General features: G+C 46.0%; 1 protein-coding gene across 3 annotated transcripts in view; it reads left to right on the forward strand.

Annotated features, from left to right (window-relative positions):
* The first annotated feature begins 3,731 nt into the window (after positions 1–3,731).
* Pank1 (pantothenate kinase 1) overlaps positions 3,732–19,497 on the forward strand; it is a 71,523-nt gene continuing 55,757 nt past the window's right edge. Inside the window, exon 1 of one of the 3 annotated variants that reach the window (XM_045158912.1) lies at positions 3,732–3,929. In XM_045158912.1, coding sequence (XP_045014847.1) covers positions 3,928–3,929 — 2 coding nt within the window. In that variant the 5' untranslated portion in view covers positions 3,732–3,927. The remainder of the gene's footprint in view (positions 3,930–19,497) is intronic. The other 2 variants (XM_045158910.1, XM_045158902.1) reach the window with 2 other exon arrangements.

Here is a 19,497-nt window from a genome sequence, read left to right on the forward strand (position 1 = left end):
CTAGGAATACAGCAATTGGCAAAATCAGCTGCCTTAATGGAGCTTACACTGTAGCAGGGGGTGGGGGATGGTAGCAATCACATAGTATGCAACTGTTTGGCATCACTTACAATGGACTGGATACTTGCATTAATTCATTTCATCATCCTAGCGTGAGTATGACTGTGCAGGTTGATATCCATTGTCAACCTGACAGGGTCTAGAGTCACATAGGAGACAAACCCCCAGGCATATCTATTAGGGATTGTCTAGATTAGGTTAAGTGCGGTGGGAAGACTGGCAAGTCTTTCTTTTGGAGATAGGGTTTCCTATGATATCCCTGGCTGCCCTGGATCTCCCTACATAAATCGGGTTGGCCTTGAACTCATTTCCATCTGCTGATCCCTGCCTCCTGAGTACTGCAATTACAGGCATGTGCCACTAGGTTTAATATTAATTGGATTCTTATCCCCCCCCCTCCTTGGTTTTTCAAGGTAGATTCTCACTCTAGCCCCAGGCTGACCTGGAATTCACTATGTAGTCTCAGGGTGGCCTCGAACTCACGGCAATCCTTCTACCTCTGCCTCCCCAGGGCTGGGATTAAAGGTGTGCACCACCATGCCCAGCAGATTCGTTTCTGATTCTATAATTGGGCCACACTCCATTCTATCAGTGTTCCAACAGGCAAAGCAGAGGAGTTTTGGCCCCACAGACAGAAAAATTTGAAGAAAGAAACAAAGAGTAAATCAGGATTTCAAAGTTATGTTGCTTGTAAGGTGGGGGCAGGGAGACAGAATACAGATAGATGATAGGCTAACATCAGGTTATTTCAAATATTTATTCATTTATTTATTAGAAAGAGAGATTGGGTGTATATGGACATGTCAGGGCTTCCTGCTGCTGCAAAGGAACTCTAGACTTACATTTGGCTTTACCTTGGTACTGGGTGTCACCAGGCTTTGTAAGTACCACCTCTCCAGCCCACTTCAGGTTATTTCTTTTTCCTAAGGGTTAAGGCAGAACAAACCTTATTCTTGCCCATGACCAGTTAAAGTTTATTCATTAACATCTTCTTTTTTTTTTTTTTTTTTGAAGTAGGGTCTCCCTCTAGCCCAGGCTGACCTGGAATTCACTATGTAATCTCAGGGTGGCCTTGAACTCATGGCAATCCTCCTACTTCTGCCTCCCCGTTGCTGGGATTAAAGGCGTGTGCCACCATGCCTGGCTCATTAACATCTTTAATCTAAATTTTTTTGGAACATAAGTACCTTAGTTTCCACTATTCATTTTGACTTTTAGCCTGCTCGGTTCTGAGTAATTAAAAACCAGCAATCTTCCCAGCTCCCTTCTGGAAGTTGGAACCCACTACTGGGCAAGCATGCTTCTACTGAGTTATAGCCCCTGTCGGACCATGTAATTTTTTTCTTTTTTTTTGAGGTGGGGTCTCACTCTAGCTCAGGCTGACCTGGAATTCACTATGTAGTCTCAGCGTGGCCTCGAACTCTCGGCGATCCTCTTACCTGTGCCTCCAATTTTTATTTTAGACTCTCAATAGCATTAGTTTTGTGCCAGGATTGCACCATACCCTTTTGAATAAGAAAGACTCCCCTTTAGCAGATATAAAAGCTGAGGCTGCAAGGTATCACCAACTGTGAGATCTACAACCCCAATGTGTCCTGCTTGCTGAGCATGCCTGGTCTGGTTTCCTACTACCAGCAGCATTAAGCAGCGACTGTCATTTGCTCAGTGGCTGAACTGGCATTGGAACCCAAGACTAACTCCAAGGTTTACTGGGCTGGTTACCTTCTTAAAACCAGAGGCAACTCCTTACTCTATTAATAACACCACATTGTCTCCTTTAGTCCTTTCTGGGTGAGGAAAGCGCTTTTTATAGCTTGCGATTTCTTCTGTTTACTTGGGCTCTTCCAGCACCGGTTAATCCTGCCTGGTTTTGCCCTTCACTGCCCTTACTCCGTCTTCCCAGGTTTCCAATTTGCAAAAAGACCACTAACTCCACTAGACCACAAGGGGTGTGTGTGTATGTGCCAGCAAAGAAAATGCACCCCCATCCTCCCTCGCCAAGTCTGCCCACCTTTCTATAAATAATCGCTCTTCCCTCCCTTCAGACCTCGGGGTAGTTTGGTCATGCTAACGCGCGAGGAGACACACACACACACACACACACTCACGGCGGGAGGTGGGGCAGGAGTGACCTTGTGAAGGTACTAACCCACTGGGGGACAGGATTAGCAAACCTGAAACCTCTGCAAATATTTGGCAGCGGCCGGCTCTCCCGCGCCTACCTCACCCAGTACCCTTTTAGGCTCGCCTCGCCATACAAAGCCCAGTCCGCCCATCTCCTCCTTGCAAACCCAGACAACTTCATTCCGCACGTTGAAACTCGTCGGTGGCGGTGGCAGAAAGGACTGGGCATGCTCAGTGGCGGGGACAGGTCTGGGAGGCGAGGAAGCTGCATTTGAAGTGGCAGGGCCTGGGGAGCGGGGGGAGGCGTGCGCCCCAGCCGGGGGTGCGCGACGATCACGGACCGCGCTCCCGAGGCCGACATGCTCCCGGCAGGCGCGGCGGAGCCGGCGCGCGGGGCCCAGGCCGCCGAGGAGGTGGCTGTGGGGGAGTCGGCGGGAGGAGGGGAGGAGCGCCCGGGTCGCCATCCCCCCGCCGCGGCTCCCCTGCGGCTGCAGAATCGGAAGCCGCAGGGAGGATCGCAGGAAATAAAGACGCCCGAGAATGACCTCCAGCGAGGCCGCCTGAGCCGGAGCTCGCGCGCGAATCCCGGAGCCCCGGGCATGGGTGACCGCGGCGCGCTGCCCGAGCGCTCGCTCCCGCGCTCCCCCGGGGCCGCCGAGGACCCCGGCACCGGCGTGAACGGGCTGCTGCACAACGGCTTCCACCCGCTGCCGGGCTGCAGCCGGGGCTCGGCCGGCGGATGCGACTCGGCGCCCGCACGCCTCCCGCTCCTGCCCGAGCTCCAGCCGCAGCCGCTGCTCCCGCAGCACGACTCTCCAGCCAAGAAATGCCGGCTGCGGAGGAGGATGGACTCGGGGAGGAAGAACAGGCCGCGTAAGTCGCGCGGGAGGACTGCAGCGCCGCCGCCGAGCCGCACCGGCCGGGAAGAGGGGCGGGAGCCGCGGGGACTCGCGCGCACCGGGGGATGGGGGTGTTGGCTCGGAAGGGCGCGGGAGCCACTCTTCTCCCCGGACGCCGACCACTAAGGGGCACTGCCCGAGCCTGCCTCTGGCTCTGTCCGATGCGCATCATGGGCCGATTGGGCACGAGCCTTGTGTCCCCCTGGGTCACGGCTCTAGAAGAGCCGAAGGCACTGCGCGCGCGTCTTATGGGTCGCGGGGAGGAGGCACGCGCGCGGGCTTTGGGCAGGGTCCGCAGTGGGGCGGAGACGCGGGCAGCCCGGCGGGCCTGTCCCTGCCCCGCGCATCTCCGGGCTGGCAGCTGGGGCCCCTAGCTTGTCCTTTGAAGAGCCTGGTAACCGCCGGTACCTCGGGCCTAGAGGCAAGCACCAGGCTGGAGGCGTGGAGTTGACGATCCCCCCCCCCCCAATCACAGCTTATTAAGCACAGTTTCTGCGCAGCCAATGAGATGGGCTGTTGGCAGGGAAACGCCCACTGATACCATGTGGGCCGGAACTATGAGGACCAATGAGGACTGGAGTGGATTTTTTTTTTTTTTCTGGAAGGGGGTAGAGTTGAGAGTTTGTAATCATACAGCGCTGAAAGTGCGCTATTTCACAATCGGCAGCTCTTGTATATATATGATGGAGATGTGTAAAGGGCACCTTTCCCGACGGACGTTCTGGGTTGTAAATTTGTAGTTCGAATTTACGACACTTTTTCTTTTCTTATCTGAGCCTAACGTCTTTCACCTGGTTACCTGTTTGTGAGTGTCTTTAATGAAGCTTATAAATGGCAAAAAGCAATGTAAGTAGCATGTTAATAAGTGATTGCGCTCACACATGACTTTTCCCCCATAAGGTGCTGTGCTTGGATGGTGCTGGGAAATTACTAGAGCTTTGACTCTCTGTAAAATTTGATCATTGACAAACAGCATACCTTGTCTTTTCTGTTCATATATATATATATTTTTAATCTCTTTCATAGCTTTCCTAGCTTTTCGACAGTGAATTAAAATTTCTAAATTTTGCCAAATACCTTAACCTGACTTTGGGATGATTGCAGTGCTTGTGTTTTCTGGACCGCTGAGGTTGAGAGTTCAGGTTCTGTGTGGAGGTTAGAAAGCACACAGCAGCCTGGATTTCGCTGTTTGTAAGAAAGTCCTGTAAGGGCCAGAAGTTTTCCTTGGTGATTTTATACTTGTTAGACAATTATTTCATGAGCTTAATGTTAAATAATACCTGTGATTTATCCATCTGTTTAACTTCTTTGAAACCACAATTCAGTTATTTCTCTGGTCTGTATTAACACATTATGCCAGAGTTTGTGGTGCAAATAACTAAAATAACTAAAGGAAAGAGAACTTATTTGAGTGATTTGGCGAAGGCCTGTAACTCCAGCACTTGAGAGGCTGAGGCAGGAGGGGCTGCGTCTCTGAGTTTGAGGCCAGCCTGAGCTATATATTAAGCCAGTTTAGGCTATAGAGTAAGACCCTATCTCAAAAAAGGGGAAGTAGGAGAACTGTATTGAGGTTTTTAGTATTGCCTGTTTGAGTAGTCGATGTTTGTCTTTTTTTTTTTAAAAAAATCCTATTTATTTGAGAGACAGAGAGGAGAGAGAATGGATGCAACAGTATCTGTTGACACTGCAAATGAACTCCAGATGCATGTGCCACTGTCCATCGGGCTGTATGTGGGTAGTGGGGACTTGAACCCAGGCCCTCAGGCTGTCAGGTTTTTGCAGGCAAGAGCCCTTAACTGCTGAGTCATATCTCTAGCCCAGTAATCTATATTGAATTGAAGATACAACACTTATTTCTGATGTGTTTTTGTAATTTTGTAATTTTTTTTGCAATTTGTGATGTATCTGTTTATGTACTCGGGAGAGAGAGAGACAGAAAGACACAGAGAAAATTGTTGCCTGCAGATGAACTCCAGATGCACGTGCCACTTTGTACATCTGGCTTTAAAGAGGTACAGGGGAATCTAACCCAGGTAGTCAGGCCTAGCAAGCAAGTTCCTTCAACCCCAGTATAAATTCTTTTAAATGACTATGATAGTTAATTTAAAGGGTTATTTAATCAAAGTTAGATTTAAAAATCAATTTGTAAGAGAGAGTTGAGTGAGTATGGGCATGCCAGGGCCTTTTGCTGCTACAAATTAACTGCAGTTGCATGTGCCATTTTGTGTGCCCGACTTTTGCATAGGTACTGCAGAATTGAACCACTGAGCTATCTCCCAGCCCATAAATTGGCTTTTTATTATAATACCATACTTCCTTTTCTCAGATGTGGACACATACATAATTTTATTTTTTCAAAGTAGGGTCTTGCTCTAGCCCAGGCTGACCTGGAATTCACTGTAGTCTCAGGCTGGCCTCAAACTCATGGCAATCCTTCTACCTTTGCCTCCCGAGTACTAGAATTGAAGGAAGATGTGCCTCACCACACCTGACTTTTTTTTGTTGTTGTTGTTCAAGGTAAAGTCTCCCTCTAGGCCAGGCTGCCTTGGAATTCACTGTGTACTCTCAGGCTGACCTCAAACTCATGGCGATCCTAACTTAGCCTCCCCAGTTTGGGATTAAAGGCGTGTGCCACTATGCCCAGCAACACATTTTTTTTTTTTTTAGTTGACAGTGTTTGTTTTGTTTGTTTTGAAGTAGAGCTAACCTGGTACTCTCTCTGTAGCTCAGGCTGGCCTCAACTGCAATCTTATCTCAGCCTCCTGAGTGCTGGGATTACAGAGTGAGCTACCGCACTGAATTTGTTGACAGTTTTTATGTTTGTGTACACTGTTTTGAGCATAACCCCCTTGCATTGCTTTCTCTTGTCCCTTTCCCATTAAATCCCTTCTTCCCAACTAGTCCCTCTTCTAATTTGATGGCTTTTTTTTTTTCTTGTGTAAGTATGTGTGACTTAGTTTTTTTTTTTTTTTTTTTTTTTCCTGAGGTAGAGTCTCACTCTAACTCAGGCTGACGTGGAATTCACTATGGAGTCTCAGGGTGGCCTCGAACTCACGGCGATCCTCCTACCTCTGCCTCCCGAGTGCTGGGATTAAAGGCGTGCGCCACCATGCCCGGCTTTTTTGGTTTTTTGAAGTAGGGTCTCACTCTAGGTCAGGCTGATCTGGAATTCACTATGTAGTCTTCAGGGTGGCTTTGAACTCATGGCAGTCCTCTTACCTCTGCCTCCCAAGTGCTGGGATTAAAGGCGTGCGCCACCATGCCTGCCAATTTGCTGAGTTTTATTAGGATTCCTGCATGAACATGGGTGGAGGGTTATTTATCAGAGCTCATGCATTTTACCAGTGGCTATGCCACTGCAGAAAATGTTTCCCTCTCTCCCTGAAAAACACACACACACAAAATACCCCCCCCCCAGTAGTCACACTTGCCCATTTCATTACAAAATTTCCTAATTAAAGCTAGGTTTAAATTAATTTTTTGCCAAGTGTGATAATCCAGATACTTGGAAAGCTGACGTACTCTTTGAGAGTTGAGGACTCAGTGCCAGTCTGGGAGACTTAGCAAAACCTTAGTAAAACTCAAAATAAAAATTGGGACAAGAGCTGGAGCTGGAGCTCATTAGAAAAGTGCTTGCCAGAGCCGGGCGCAGTGGCGCACCCCTTTAATCCCAGCACTCGGGAGGCAGAGGTAGGAGGATCCCCGTGAGTTCAAGGCCACCCTGAGACTACAGAGTGAATTCCAGGTCAGCCTGGACTAGAGTGAGTCCCTACCTCGAAAAACCAAAAAAAAAAAGTAAAAGAAAAGTGCTTGCCTAGAATACCCACAGTCCTGGGTGCGATCCCCAGTACTGCAAAAAAAGAAGGCTTTTTTTGGTACTTTACTTACTTATATTCAGATATCTTTACGAGATGATATTATCCAATCCATTGGTATTTAAGCATTCAAAGAGGAGTCTACTTAGAGCTTAGCATATTTCTGTTTTCTGATGACTGACACATTCAACATGAATAGTTATTGCAAAGAGGATTTGGGTCTTTTACATATGAACTTTCTGAGTATATTGGTGGTAAAGTATCAAATATTTCTGTTTACCAGTTTATAGCATGAGCTGCTTGCCCCTACATGGGTATTAGGATAGCCAGTGATATGGCTTCCAAAGACATTTGGAGTGCATATTTGGGTAGGTGTGTTTTTAAGGTAGCATTTTAGGTAGAGTGCAATACCATGAAAATACTTCATGTTTGAAAATGTCTTATGAAAGCTCGGGAGGCAGAGGTAGGAGGATCACCATGAGTTCAAGGCCACCCTGAGACTAAAGAGTGAATTCCAGGTCAGTTGGAGCTAGAGGGAAACCCTACCTTGAAAAATTACACACACAAAAAAATAAAATAAAATAAAAAAATCTTATGAAGTGAAATGAGCAGTTTTATATATTTAGCTATTTAAAAATTTTAGGGGTGGGGTATAGCTTCGAAATAAAGTGCTTATCATAACCCAGCACTGTAGAATACCTTAAATAAATGTAAAAATAAATCACCAGGCAAGGAGGCACACTTGGGAGTTGGAGGCAGGAGTTCAAGGTCATTTTTGGCTACATAGTGAGTTCCAGGTCAGCCTGGGATAAATGAGACTCTGTCTCAAAGAGCAAACAAACAAAAACAAAAAGTTTAAACTGATTTCTCAATGCACAGGTAATCTAATGTAGAGGAAAAAATCAGGAGGCTGGAGGAATAGCTCTGAAGTCCTTTGGTTTAATTAAAAAAAAAAAAAAAGAATCAGGGCTGGAGTGATGGCTTAGTGGTTAAGGCATTTGCCTGCAAAGCCAAAGGACCCTAGTTTGATTCCCCAGGACCCACGTTAGCCAGATGCACAAGGGACACATGTGTCTGGAGTTCGTTTTCAGAGGCCCTGGCATGCCCATTCTCTCTTTCCCTCTTTCTTTGTCAAATAAATAAATAAAAATAATTTTTTTAAAAAAAAAATCAGATCAGATTCAGGGCCTCCCCTACCACTGAGTCCCTGTGTCTGTCTCCCCAGCCCTTTTCTGATTGTCTTATGTTCCTGCCTTTCCAATTCACATTTTAGAACATATTTTTTGTTCATTTATTTGAGAGAGAGAGAAAATATCCATGGGTGTGCCAGGGCCTCTTGGCACTGTAGAGGAACTCCAGACACATGTGCCACTTTGTACATGTGGCTTTACATGGATATTGGGGAACTGAACCAGGACTGCCAGGCTTTGCAAGCAAGCACCATTAACTGCTGAGCCTTCTTCCCAGTCCTGCAATTTTATTTGAATTGCACATATTAATGGATTAAAAAGTATGTTCACTTAGAAGAGTTGACTCCAGCAAAAGGGCAGAAGAGGTGTCAGTGAGCTAAGACTTCTTGGTGCACTACTCCTCGCCCTGAGCTAGAGCTGATGTGGTGTCCACGTGCCTGCTGTGCTGATCCCGCGAAGCCATCTGAGCACTGCTGGGGCCAGTGTTAGCTCTGAGATGATCTGAATGCCCGAGGTGTTGTAAGTGGCTTAAATCCCCTCCTAAGGGACTTGGGTTTGAATTTTAGCTACTAAGACTTTTTTTATTTTTTTTAAATTTTTTTAATTTTTAATTTTTTATTTATTTGAGAGCTACAGACATAGAGAGAAAGACAGATAGAGGGAGAGAGAGAGAATGGGCGTGCCAGGGCTTCCAGGCTCTGCAAATGAACTCCAGACGCATGTGCCCCCTTGTGCATCTGGCTAACGTGGGACCTGGGGAACTGAGCCTCAAACCGGGGTCCTTAGGCTTCACAGGCAAGCGCCTAACCGCTAAGCCATCTCTCCAGCCCTTTTTTTTTGGTTTTTCGAGGTAGGGTCTTACTCTGGCCCAGGCTGACCCGGAATTAACTATGTTCTCTCAGGGTGGCCTTGAACTCACTGCAAACAAATGCCAGATGCTTGCCCCACTTTTTACGTCTAGTTTACATGGGTGACTTGAGAATTGAACCAGGGCCATTAGGCTTTGCAAGCAAACACCTTTAACAGCTGAGTCATTTTCCCAGTTCTAGACTCAATGTTTTGTTTGGTGTGTGTGTGTGTGTGTTTTATGTGTGCTAATGGTAGTTGGTCATGGAAGCTCACATCTGTAATCCTGTCTCTTGGGAGATTGAAACAGGACGATTACTCTAAGTTTGAGGCCAGCCTGGGCTACAGAGACCCTGTCACAACAACAATAAAGAAAAACCAGGAGCTGGAGAGATGGCTTAGCGTTAAGGCATTCGCCTGTGAAGCCTACGGTCCCAGGTTCGATTCTCCAGTACCCACATAAGCCAGATGCACAAGGTGGTGCATACATCTGGAGTTCATTTTTCAATGGCTAGAGGTCCTGGTGCACCCATTCTCCTTTCTCTGTCTCCCTCTCAAACACATAAATAAAAATAAAATATTTAAAAAGAAGAAAAACCAATCACCGTCAAAATAAATTTAATTTAACTTTCATTATGTTTAATTGCATATATTTTAGCTTTAGTATGTAAGCCAGTATCCATCCACCTGGGGATGACCATATTCTAAATTAGATATGGAAACTGTTCAACGTACCCAGTGTGGCATGCAGAATTTCTGAGTAGACCTTTTTTCTACTTAGTGCAGCTGTCATGCTTGGTATCTCATTACTTAATGTATGACATCGTTTAGATGCTTGCAGTTGTGTGTGTATCTATGAATATCTGTCTCTCCATGGGAATGTATTTAAGGGCAGTAGATGGCTTACAAGGGTGAGAGAATGTTATTTTTATTAGAACACACATCAGTATACCAGGACCCGTGTCTCGTCGTAATCGTTTAGTGGTCATTTTAGGGACAACTGCATCAGAGTAATGATCTGGGCCTCTACTGCAGCAGAGTTTAGTTTGGCAGGACTCTGCAAAGAACCTAGGCCTCCTGTATGCTAGCCAAACACTCCGCCACTGAGCTACATCTCTAGCCCCAGTTGCTCTGTAGTTTGGAAAGAGAGCTGAAAAACTCTTGATAGAAGGTACTTGTAGTAACAGTTATCATGTAGTAACAGTTTGAGTAACCCAGGCAGCTGTCCTTAAGCAATAGCTATTTCCCCCTAGTTCCAAGTGCTTTCACGCAAGCGCCCGCACATTCCTATGTTCCAGGCGGGGCAGGCCCAGAACAGTGAACTGACAGGGCTCAACTCTACAGCCAGGACTGTCTCCACTGCCAGCTGGCTTTCTTTGCTACTACCGTATGCCTCTCGTTTTTAACTGGACATAAGAAGTGCATCCTGTAAAGCTTTCGGAAAGGACAGGTATATATAATCTGTATAAAGGTAGCGTGTTGTCTATCCATGTGTCTTTGGAAGCAACAGTAGCCAACGTTAAGGAGCACTTAACTTGTGGGCACCAGGTAAAACACTTTATATGGATTTTTTCATCAAATACTCCCGGCGCCCAAGGAGATGTGGGACTACCACTTATCTACAGCGAAAGAAAGCGAGAACTCAGGATTTTGACCCTGCTGGGCAGGGAGCTGGGGAAGTTCTAGGAAGTAAGTGTGCTGTATTGGAAAGAGCTGCAGAAGCAGCAGACCCAGATGCAGGGTAGTCTCAGGTGACACCCACGCCTCTCTGAGGCCCATTTACCAACAGATAATAAGGGCCGTCTTACCAGTTGTAGTGAGGACTAAGTGTGCATGAAATACACAGTTACACTCAGGGACCCTCTTTGGGACCAGGCTGCAGGCTCTTCTCCCATCTGATCTTATATTACCTCCTGAAAGGAAGCTTCCCTTAAAACCTTTTGATGTTTCTAGAAGCAGGTCATATGTCCCGTCTTGATTGTCACATTCATAGATTGCCCTACAGCAACTCCTGAGGCCAAGTAGGCATGCTCTGTTGAAAGTGATGTTGGCCACTTAGTGAATAAGAGAACTGTGTAAGTTATTGAGCTGCTAAGTTAGTGTCAGAGCAAATATATCATTTGAAAAGGAAGTATCCTTTGATCTCTACTGGCACCTCAGCCTTTGAATGAGGCCCAGAACCACGAAGGAGGTGAAAAGGGTTAGAAAGACGAATACTTCCTTTCTAAGAACCCCGTGAATTGAGCGAAACTTCAGAATTCAGAGCAGCAGCATCCAGCTCTTAACCTCTAGAGACTGAAAAAAATGAGTTATTGTTTTAGCTGGTGATGAGGAAGATGGACTCTTTTAGGCACTTGTTCCCCTTAGGACTAAGCATATTGACTTTCTGTCGTCCCGGCTTTGACTGCTGAATCTGAGGCTGCAAGGACTTGAGTGAGATTCGGGCTCAGGATGGGTGGATCGCCATGAGCCTCTGTGAGCTGTGGCCAGCCGGGGACCTCAGGTCCTCAAGGGCTTCTGGACAAATGATCCTTCAAAGCCCAATCAATGTAGACTGTCCAAGGGTGAAAGAGACAGGAGTGGTCTTAGTTGATTGTAAGTGAGATATAAATCAGTATATTGAGGCTTCCAGCAAAATGTTAGTTATGATTAGTGGTGGTGGTAGATGACCTGTGTCAAAATCTGCTCTTCCCGTAACTTCCACCTTGTGTTCCCTGACGAAACAATAGACCTAGTCAGCCTTCTGCAAGGCAGCTCATTAGATATGTTAAGATAGCTCTATTATCTTAACTTTTCCTCTGGATCTTTCTGACTCTACTGTCATTCAATGTGGGGTTGTGACAGGGATTAAGAAAATATTGACCTAGGTAGCCTTGGGCTTGGAACGTTTATGATTTCATTTGAGTCCTTAGGGACTGATTAGTTTTTGTTTGGGCTAGAAAATGTACTGGACTTTGGATGTGGTATTTTTTAGTATTATGCAGCTCCAAGCTGGAATATAATCTGAAGCAGTTGCCTGGCAGTTCCAGAAGTCACCGAACTGTGTGTATGAATCGGGATCTGAATATTGAATTTGCGTGCCATTTGTACTTCTCCAGATACCCATTTCGGTGTTTTGTTTGCGTGTTTTGTGTGTGTGGCGTGTGTGCGCGCGCTTGTGGGTAGGTGTGATTGCACAAGCGTGGGTGAAAGTGTGGGTGCTGGGTATGCATGTATGTGAGGCCAGAGGTTGATGCTAAGTGTTTGCCTTGATTGCTCTCCTTCTTAGTTTTTGACATAACTGCATCCGGAGCTCACTGATTTGGCTAGACTAGACAGCAAACCCTGGGGACTCCCTGTCTCAGCCTCCCAAGTGCTGGGTTATAGGCACGTACCGTCATGCCTGCTTTTATGTGGGTGCTGGAGATAGGAACTCATGTACTGTGCCTGCACAGAAACTCTTTACTGACCGAGCCGTCTCCCTAGTCCATTATTTTGGTTTTCTGAACCAGGGTCTCTAGCCCAGGCTGACTTGGAACTCACTCTATAGTCCGTCCAGGCTGGCTTTGAATTTATGGTGAATCTCCTATCTCAACTTCTGTGTGCTATGATTAAAGGGGTGTACCACCATGCCCAGCCTCAACTTTTACTTATATTTTTTGAGATGGGGTTTTGTTTTGTTGTCCCAGCTGCCCTTGAACTTTAGATCCTTCAGCATCAGCCTCCCAAGTAGCTGAACTAAAGATGCACATCAGCACGTGTGGTTACAACTCTCCCCATTCTATGTAAGTAGTCAGAGCCGAGATGGTGGGACATGCTGGTAATCAGCACTGGGGAGACTGAGACAGGAGGATTGTGAGTTCACTGGCAGTCTAGGCTACTTGGAAAGGCCCTTTCTCAAAACAAAAGGATGTTATATATTTATGATTTATTAAGAAAGAAATATAAGGCTGGGCATGGTGGTGCACGCCTTTAATCCCAGCACGTGGGAGGCAGAGGTAGGAGGATCACCATAAGTTTGAGGCCACTCTGAGACTACATAGTGAATTCCAGGTCAGCCTGGACTAGAGTGAAACCCTAACTTCAAAAGTGAAAAAAAAAAAAAAAAAAAAAAGGAGGAGGAGGAGGTAATATAAGTTTAGCTGAGGGCTGTGCTTGGTGGCACATGCCTATAGTCCCTGCACTTGGAGGCAGAGGTAGAAGGATCGCCACAACACAGTGAGTTCTAGTGAGCCCTGTCTCAAACAAAACAAAATAAAAACATAAATAAATAAAGGTAAAGCTAGACATAATGGATCACACCTTTGATCTCAGCACTTGGGAGACAGAGTTAAGAAGATGGCTGTGAGGTCAAGGCCAACCTGGGACTACAGAGTGACTTTTAGGTCAGCGTGGGCTACAGTGAGACCTATTTTGAAAAAAAAAACAAACCAAAAACAATAAGCAAATAAGTATAAAAAGATAATCATATTTTCCTGCCTTTTGTGAAGAGTCCTTTTTCTCTTTCAGAAAGTTTTTACTATGAGCAAAAGTCCAAATGTGACTTTTTTTTCTTTTTGGGGTGAACACGGAACACGCACTATTTCATCAGCACTATTCAGTAGTAGGGCACCATTGTTATAGCAGGAACACGGGCATAAACTGGGATTTCTCCTAGGCAGTGGTCTCAGGGTGTGCTGGGGCCGTCTTGCTGACTGAAGGCCTCCTTGTACACATTTCTTCCTAAGTGCGCATTCAGTTTCTTTGCCCATGATAGGTCCACTTGAGGCAAGAGTAGGATAGGTACATTTGAGGTGTCTTTGAGATGATGGAGCCAGTCTCAGTTCTTTGTTGGACATTCACACAGAATGGTCACTGTCATGCAAAGTTTTTACTGAATCAGTGGCCTCTAGATTCTTGTCTTATGAATCTTGAGGAATGAAATCCACAGACCATAGATGGTGAAATTTTATAGATCTTAAGAGAAGGAAAGATGTCAGAGCCCCACCAGTAAGTTGGGGATTGGGGGGGGGGTGGTCCCTGGGAATGGTAAAGCCGCTTGATGTCTGATTGGGGTCTTTTATGGGGATTTACTAGATGGGCCCAGCTGGTCAGTCTAGTGCCTACGTGGGTGTGGCAGGGGTAATCGTCTAGGAATAAATCCTTTAGGCCAGAAGGCAGGAGGAAGACCAGACTCTTCTGACATTCCAGGCCTCCAGCAAGGAGGAGGCTGCGGGGACCCATGCAGGGGCAACACGGTAAGGAAGAAAAAGTTTCGCTCTCACAGGCTCAGGGACATTTCTCCCTTTGGCCACTTTTAGTTTACACATGGGGATCCTGTTAACCCTAAACTGTCTCACATTTAGACCATGGAAATTGCACAGAGAATGGAAAGTCAGGGCCTCCTCCCGCCTTCGGGAAGCCAGTTGTTCAGTATTTACCAGCACGCCAGTAATAGGAACACAGAACACAGAAGAAACTCCAAGGAAAGGCCTATAGGGCATCTGCAATACCAGTTGAAACACTGCAGCATTTGTAGCAGAAATTAGAGGGAATATCCATGGATACTTCTTTGCTATGTACTACAGTGCTTCTCTCTCTTTTTTGCAGGGGTAATGGGTGTGGGTGATGAGATGGGGTCTCATCCAGTAGGTAAAAATTGCCTCTAACTTGAAGAGGAAGGGGGTAATTCTCTTGCCTGCCTATCTTGGATTACAGGCATATACCCCAGACTTTATTTATTTATTTATTTTTTGTGACAGGGTCTCGTGTAACCCAGGCAACTGGCCTTGAACTTCTAAGCTCCTGTCTCTTCCTCCCAAGTGTTAGGGTTGCATGTAAGCCACCTCACCCTGGCTTGGATGTAGTTGTGTTGTATGTATATGGAGATGCCAGGGTCTCTTGCTGCTGCAAATTAATACCTATTGGGCTTTTACTTGGGTCGATGGGGGAATTGAACCCAAGGCCAGCAGGCTTTGCAAGCCAGTATCTTTAACCACTGAGCCATCTCTTCAGTCCCCTATTGCAGTTTTTATTGGCATTTCTCTAGTGACCAATGATGTCAAACATTGTCTTATGTGCTTATTGTGGGTTAGAGCACTAACATTATATGATCTAAAAAACAAATATTGCTCTATTTGTGGGTGTGCATGCACATATTTGTGTACCCGCACATCAGGGTCTCATGATATTGCAGACAAATGCCAGATGTGTGTGCCACATTTTTTTAAAATCTGGCTTTACATAAATGTTAGAGAACTGAACCTGAGCCAGCAGGCTTTGCAAGCAAGCACCACATGCTATGATTTTTTTTTCTTGTTTTTTTAAGGTATTCATTATGTAGTCTCAGGGTGGCCTTGAACTCACAGCGATCCTCCTACCTCTGCCTCCCAAGTGCTGGGATTAAAGGCCTGCGCCACCATGCCCAGCTCCGTCCTATGATGTTTAAATCTCTCTAAGTTTGCATTCTGTGTCCAGTTAAATTAAATTGCTGGGATGGGAGCTGGCAAGATGGCCCAGTGGTTAAAGGCTCTCCCTTTCAAAGCCTGCCCACCCAGGTTTCAATTCTCCAGCACCCATGTGGAGCTGGATGCAAAGTGGTACTTGCATCTGTGATCCCAGCGCGTCCCTGACAATGGGAGACAGGACCGGAGGAACCCGAATCGTGCGGAGCAGCCAGTCTGGCGCTCGTTTCCAGTCAGGCGTTTTGTTTTTATGGCAGCAAGAGACCCTGTTTCAGAGAAGGTGGACCACAGACACCTGGAAGTCCTCGGATCTCCACGTACACTGTGGCAAACATGCTCATAAACACACACATGCACCAATAAATAAATAAGTAAGTGAATTTTAATGAAAAAATAAAAATTTCCAAAGTTTCTGGAGTGGCTAATAGGTGTCAGCCTTTACTTCATTATGATTACTGCATTTAGGAGAGCCACTCTTAGTATGAATATTGACAAGTTGGTTGTTTTAATTTAGTTGTTTAATTTGATTGCAGGACAATGTAGGTTTCACTCCTTTCCAGACTGTTCTTAATCTCCGGTCCTTGTGAACTGGAATGTAAATGACAAAGAGCCCTGTGCATTGCTGTGTTTAAATCTGGTTTATCACAGTGTCTTTCACTGTCTAGGAAAACCTAAGTGGCTCATCCATCAGTGGATGAGTAAGAATAGATTTGTTCTCAGACTGTCTGAGGCAGGTGCTTGAGAGCTTGTCTTTATTTCCACTTGTGCGGCTGTAAGAGCACTTGGCACATCTTTCTTCAGCCTCCCTGCTAGCCCGACCCAACTTTGAAGACTTAGCTAGACCTTCTTGGTTAAGGCCAAAATACATGGGCAGAGCCCATTTCTGGTAGACTTGTTCTGCTCAGAGGTACTGCCTGGCGATGCTCTTCTTTCCGAAGCTTCTTTAATTAGCCACTCTGCAACATTAAATTATCAATAACATCCCTGGAGTAAGCCAGCATACTCTGGCGGCTTGTCAAGACAGAGAGCTAAACCTCTTGGTGGTTTAAACTGGGATTTGCTTGAGCAGATAATGAGATTACCATCTGGAGTCCCCGTGTTGGGCATTAGGAAGTTGGAGAGGCTGTACCTGGATGGACACTGCTCAGCTCTAGTTGGCAAGGATGTCCCGTTGGAGACAGTGCTACAAATGCCTGGTGGGCACATCTGAGTGTGGTCAAAACAATAGAATCCTTTATCTTATTCAGGGAATATATTTCAGGTGAAGAAAGGACTATGTTGTATCACTTTTCCTGGGGACATAAGAACAAACATCTGTTCTCTCCAGAGGGCATCACCAATAGACCAAAGGATTCCACGAAGTCTGGCCCAGTGAGCCAGTGAGTTTATGGGAGTTACAGGAGCGTGGGCAACTGCACCATCAAAAAAGTGTCCCCCAGCATGGGTGACAGCTCCTGAAAGCTGCAACCCTGGAGCTCCGGGCCCAGTATAGACACCCCCACTGAAGAATCCCCCCTGCCGGCAAATGCTTCCTGCTTTACAGACTGTGGGAAGGGGCCCTAGGTGAGCTCCTTTCCTACCTCCATGGGGAAATGTTTCAATTAGGAGGAAACAACTATACAACAGGTTTCTTTAAGGAAGGCTGATCTCTCTCTCTGTGTGTGTGTATACACACACACATATGTATACATATACACACATATAAAACTTTTTTGTTGTTGTTTTTCAAGGTAGGGTCTCACTCTAGCTCAGGCTAACTTAGAAATCACTATGTAGTCTCAGTGTGGCCTTGAACTCACAGCAATCCTCCTACCTCTGCCTCCCAAGTGCTGGGATTAAAGGCGTGCGCCACCACTCCCGGCTCTCTGTTGTATTTCTGATCTCTTCTGTTGGTTTTAGATTGGGCAGAAACAGCAGCTTCTTGGTGAGAAATAAGGGTGACGCCTGTGTTTTCCATACGCTCTCTAGACAGGCTGAGAACATATGGAATAGGAACCAAATTCAACCCGCCTCCTCTTGCTCCTTCTTTATGCCTGGAGCAGATATGCAGAGCTTGACTGCAGGGGTGCTGAGTGAAGATGAAGGTCGCTGGGGTGACTTCCTTCTACGGTAACTTCTCCTATAACCTTATAACGGTGGCATGGAGAGGCTCCCTGGCACCTTGGAAGCTCTGAGCTACTCAGTGACTTGAGAGAGAGATCGGGCTTGACGTTGTTGGATGTCCTCATCTCTTTTGAGTACCCTAGTCTCCAGCTCCATCTTGCCTGTCCTTCCTTCTAACCAAACCCCCCCCCCCAAGAAGGCATACGCTGGTGCTATCTGTCAGTACAGTTTCCTTTTCTCCTGCAAGAGCGTTGTGCTTTCCAGACCATAACTTTAGATCATAGGTTTTATGTTGGCGCTTGAGCTTGTTTTGGCCTCGCATGCTTGTCCGTCTTAAGGTTAGCCATGCGGGCTGCAAATCAAAGAACGTGCGCCTATGTGACCTAAATGCTTGCGTTCTGTCGCCAGAGCCGGCATCTCTAAGAGAGAATACGTGGTTCCCTTGACAAGTGACAGTGACTGGGACAGAAAAGCCAACCATGGAATTTCATTAGAAGACTTCATGAACACATAGGATGACACCTATAACTTGGAAAGATGTATTTAAAAATTGAAAACCACCGGTAGCATCCATAGCCTAACTTGTCCTTAAATAACTGCTAAAACAATTGGCTGTGTTCTGGGGTCTGCATTGCTGGTTGGGTCATTGGGGTATGTTGGCCTCAGCTGTGAACCGCATCGCTTTGGCTCCAGTTGCCAGTCAAGACAGCACATTCTCACACCTATTTCGCACTTTAAAGTATTTATAGCATTCATCTGGATTCCACCAGTGGTTCTGAACTTGGCTAGTGAGAATTACAGGGACCCCTTGTTGAAAGCAGTTTTTGGTTGTCATTCTTCACAGGTAATCAAGACCCCTAGGTGACAAGAGCCAGGCAACTTGGGCTTTTTTACTTTCTGTGGTGCTGGGATGTTAGCTTGGCTCATGTGTGGTGGACAGGAGCTCTACCAGTGAGCCATACTCCTGGCTTGGCAATCTGTATTTATAACACATGCCTTAGGTGTTTCTGATAACTTGGCAAATTTGACAAACTATGTGGTTTGAATATGGCCAGTCACTTCAAAAAAATAACTACAATTAAATTTTTGACTTTTGGGCTGGAGAGATGCTTAGTGGTTAGGGCACTTGCTGGCAAAGCCAAAAGACCCAGGTTCATTTTTGTTTTTGTTTTTCGAGGTAGGGTCTCAATCTAGCTCAGGCTGACCTGGAATTCACTATGTAGTTTCAGGGTGGCCTTGAATTCACAGTGATTCTCCTGTCTCTGCCTCCCGAGTGCTGGGATTAAAGGCATGTGCCACCATGCCTGGCTAGGACCCAGGTTTGATTCCTCAGTACCCACGTAAAGCCAGATGCACAAGGCAGTGCATGCTTCTGGAGTTCATTTGCAGTGACTAGAGGCCCTAATGTGCCCATTCTCTCTCTCTTTCTCTCTCTGCCTCACTCTTTCAAATAAATAAAATATATTTTAAAATTTGACTTTTAAGTTTAGTTGAATTAAATACCAAAGTTGAAGTTGCTTTAAGGCAATGTGATTGTAAATAAATCGCAGAGACCTGGCTTACAGTGCAAATGCAAAGTAGGTTCTGATGGGGCATGTCACTTTTGCAGCTGAACTTGAGTGTGAAAAGGCTAGCTCTTATAGCCCTGGGCTCTTGCCTCTGTGGATTTTTTTGTCTATTAAAAAAGGAATTATGTTTTATCACTGTGTCGGTGTAGAGACAACAGTGTCTGTTAGTACCTTTCCTTCAACCCAAGAAATTCATGTTTTCTTCTCATTTTTGTTGTTTTTGAGATAAGGTCTTACCATGTAGCCTTGAGCTTACTACGTAGCCCAGGCTGGCTTTAACTCATGGCAATCCTCCTGCCTCACCTTCCCATGTGCTGCAATTATAACCTTGTGACCTCCATGCCTGGCTTATCTTCTGATTTTATTTTACTTTCATTTCTATTTATTAGCACGTATGCTTGTATCTAAGTATGGGCATACATGTGCCACAGCATGTGTGTGGATGTCGGAGGACACCTTTTGTGACCGAC

Source organism: Jaculus jaculus, chromosome 1, assembly GCF_020740685.1.
Source record: "Jaculus jaculus isolate mJacJac1 chromosome 1, mJacJac1.mat.Y.cur, whole genome shotgun sequence".
Lineage (NCBI taxonomy): Eukaryota > Metazoa > Chordata > Mammalia > Rodentia > Dipodidae > Jaculus > Jaculus jaculus.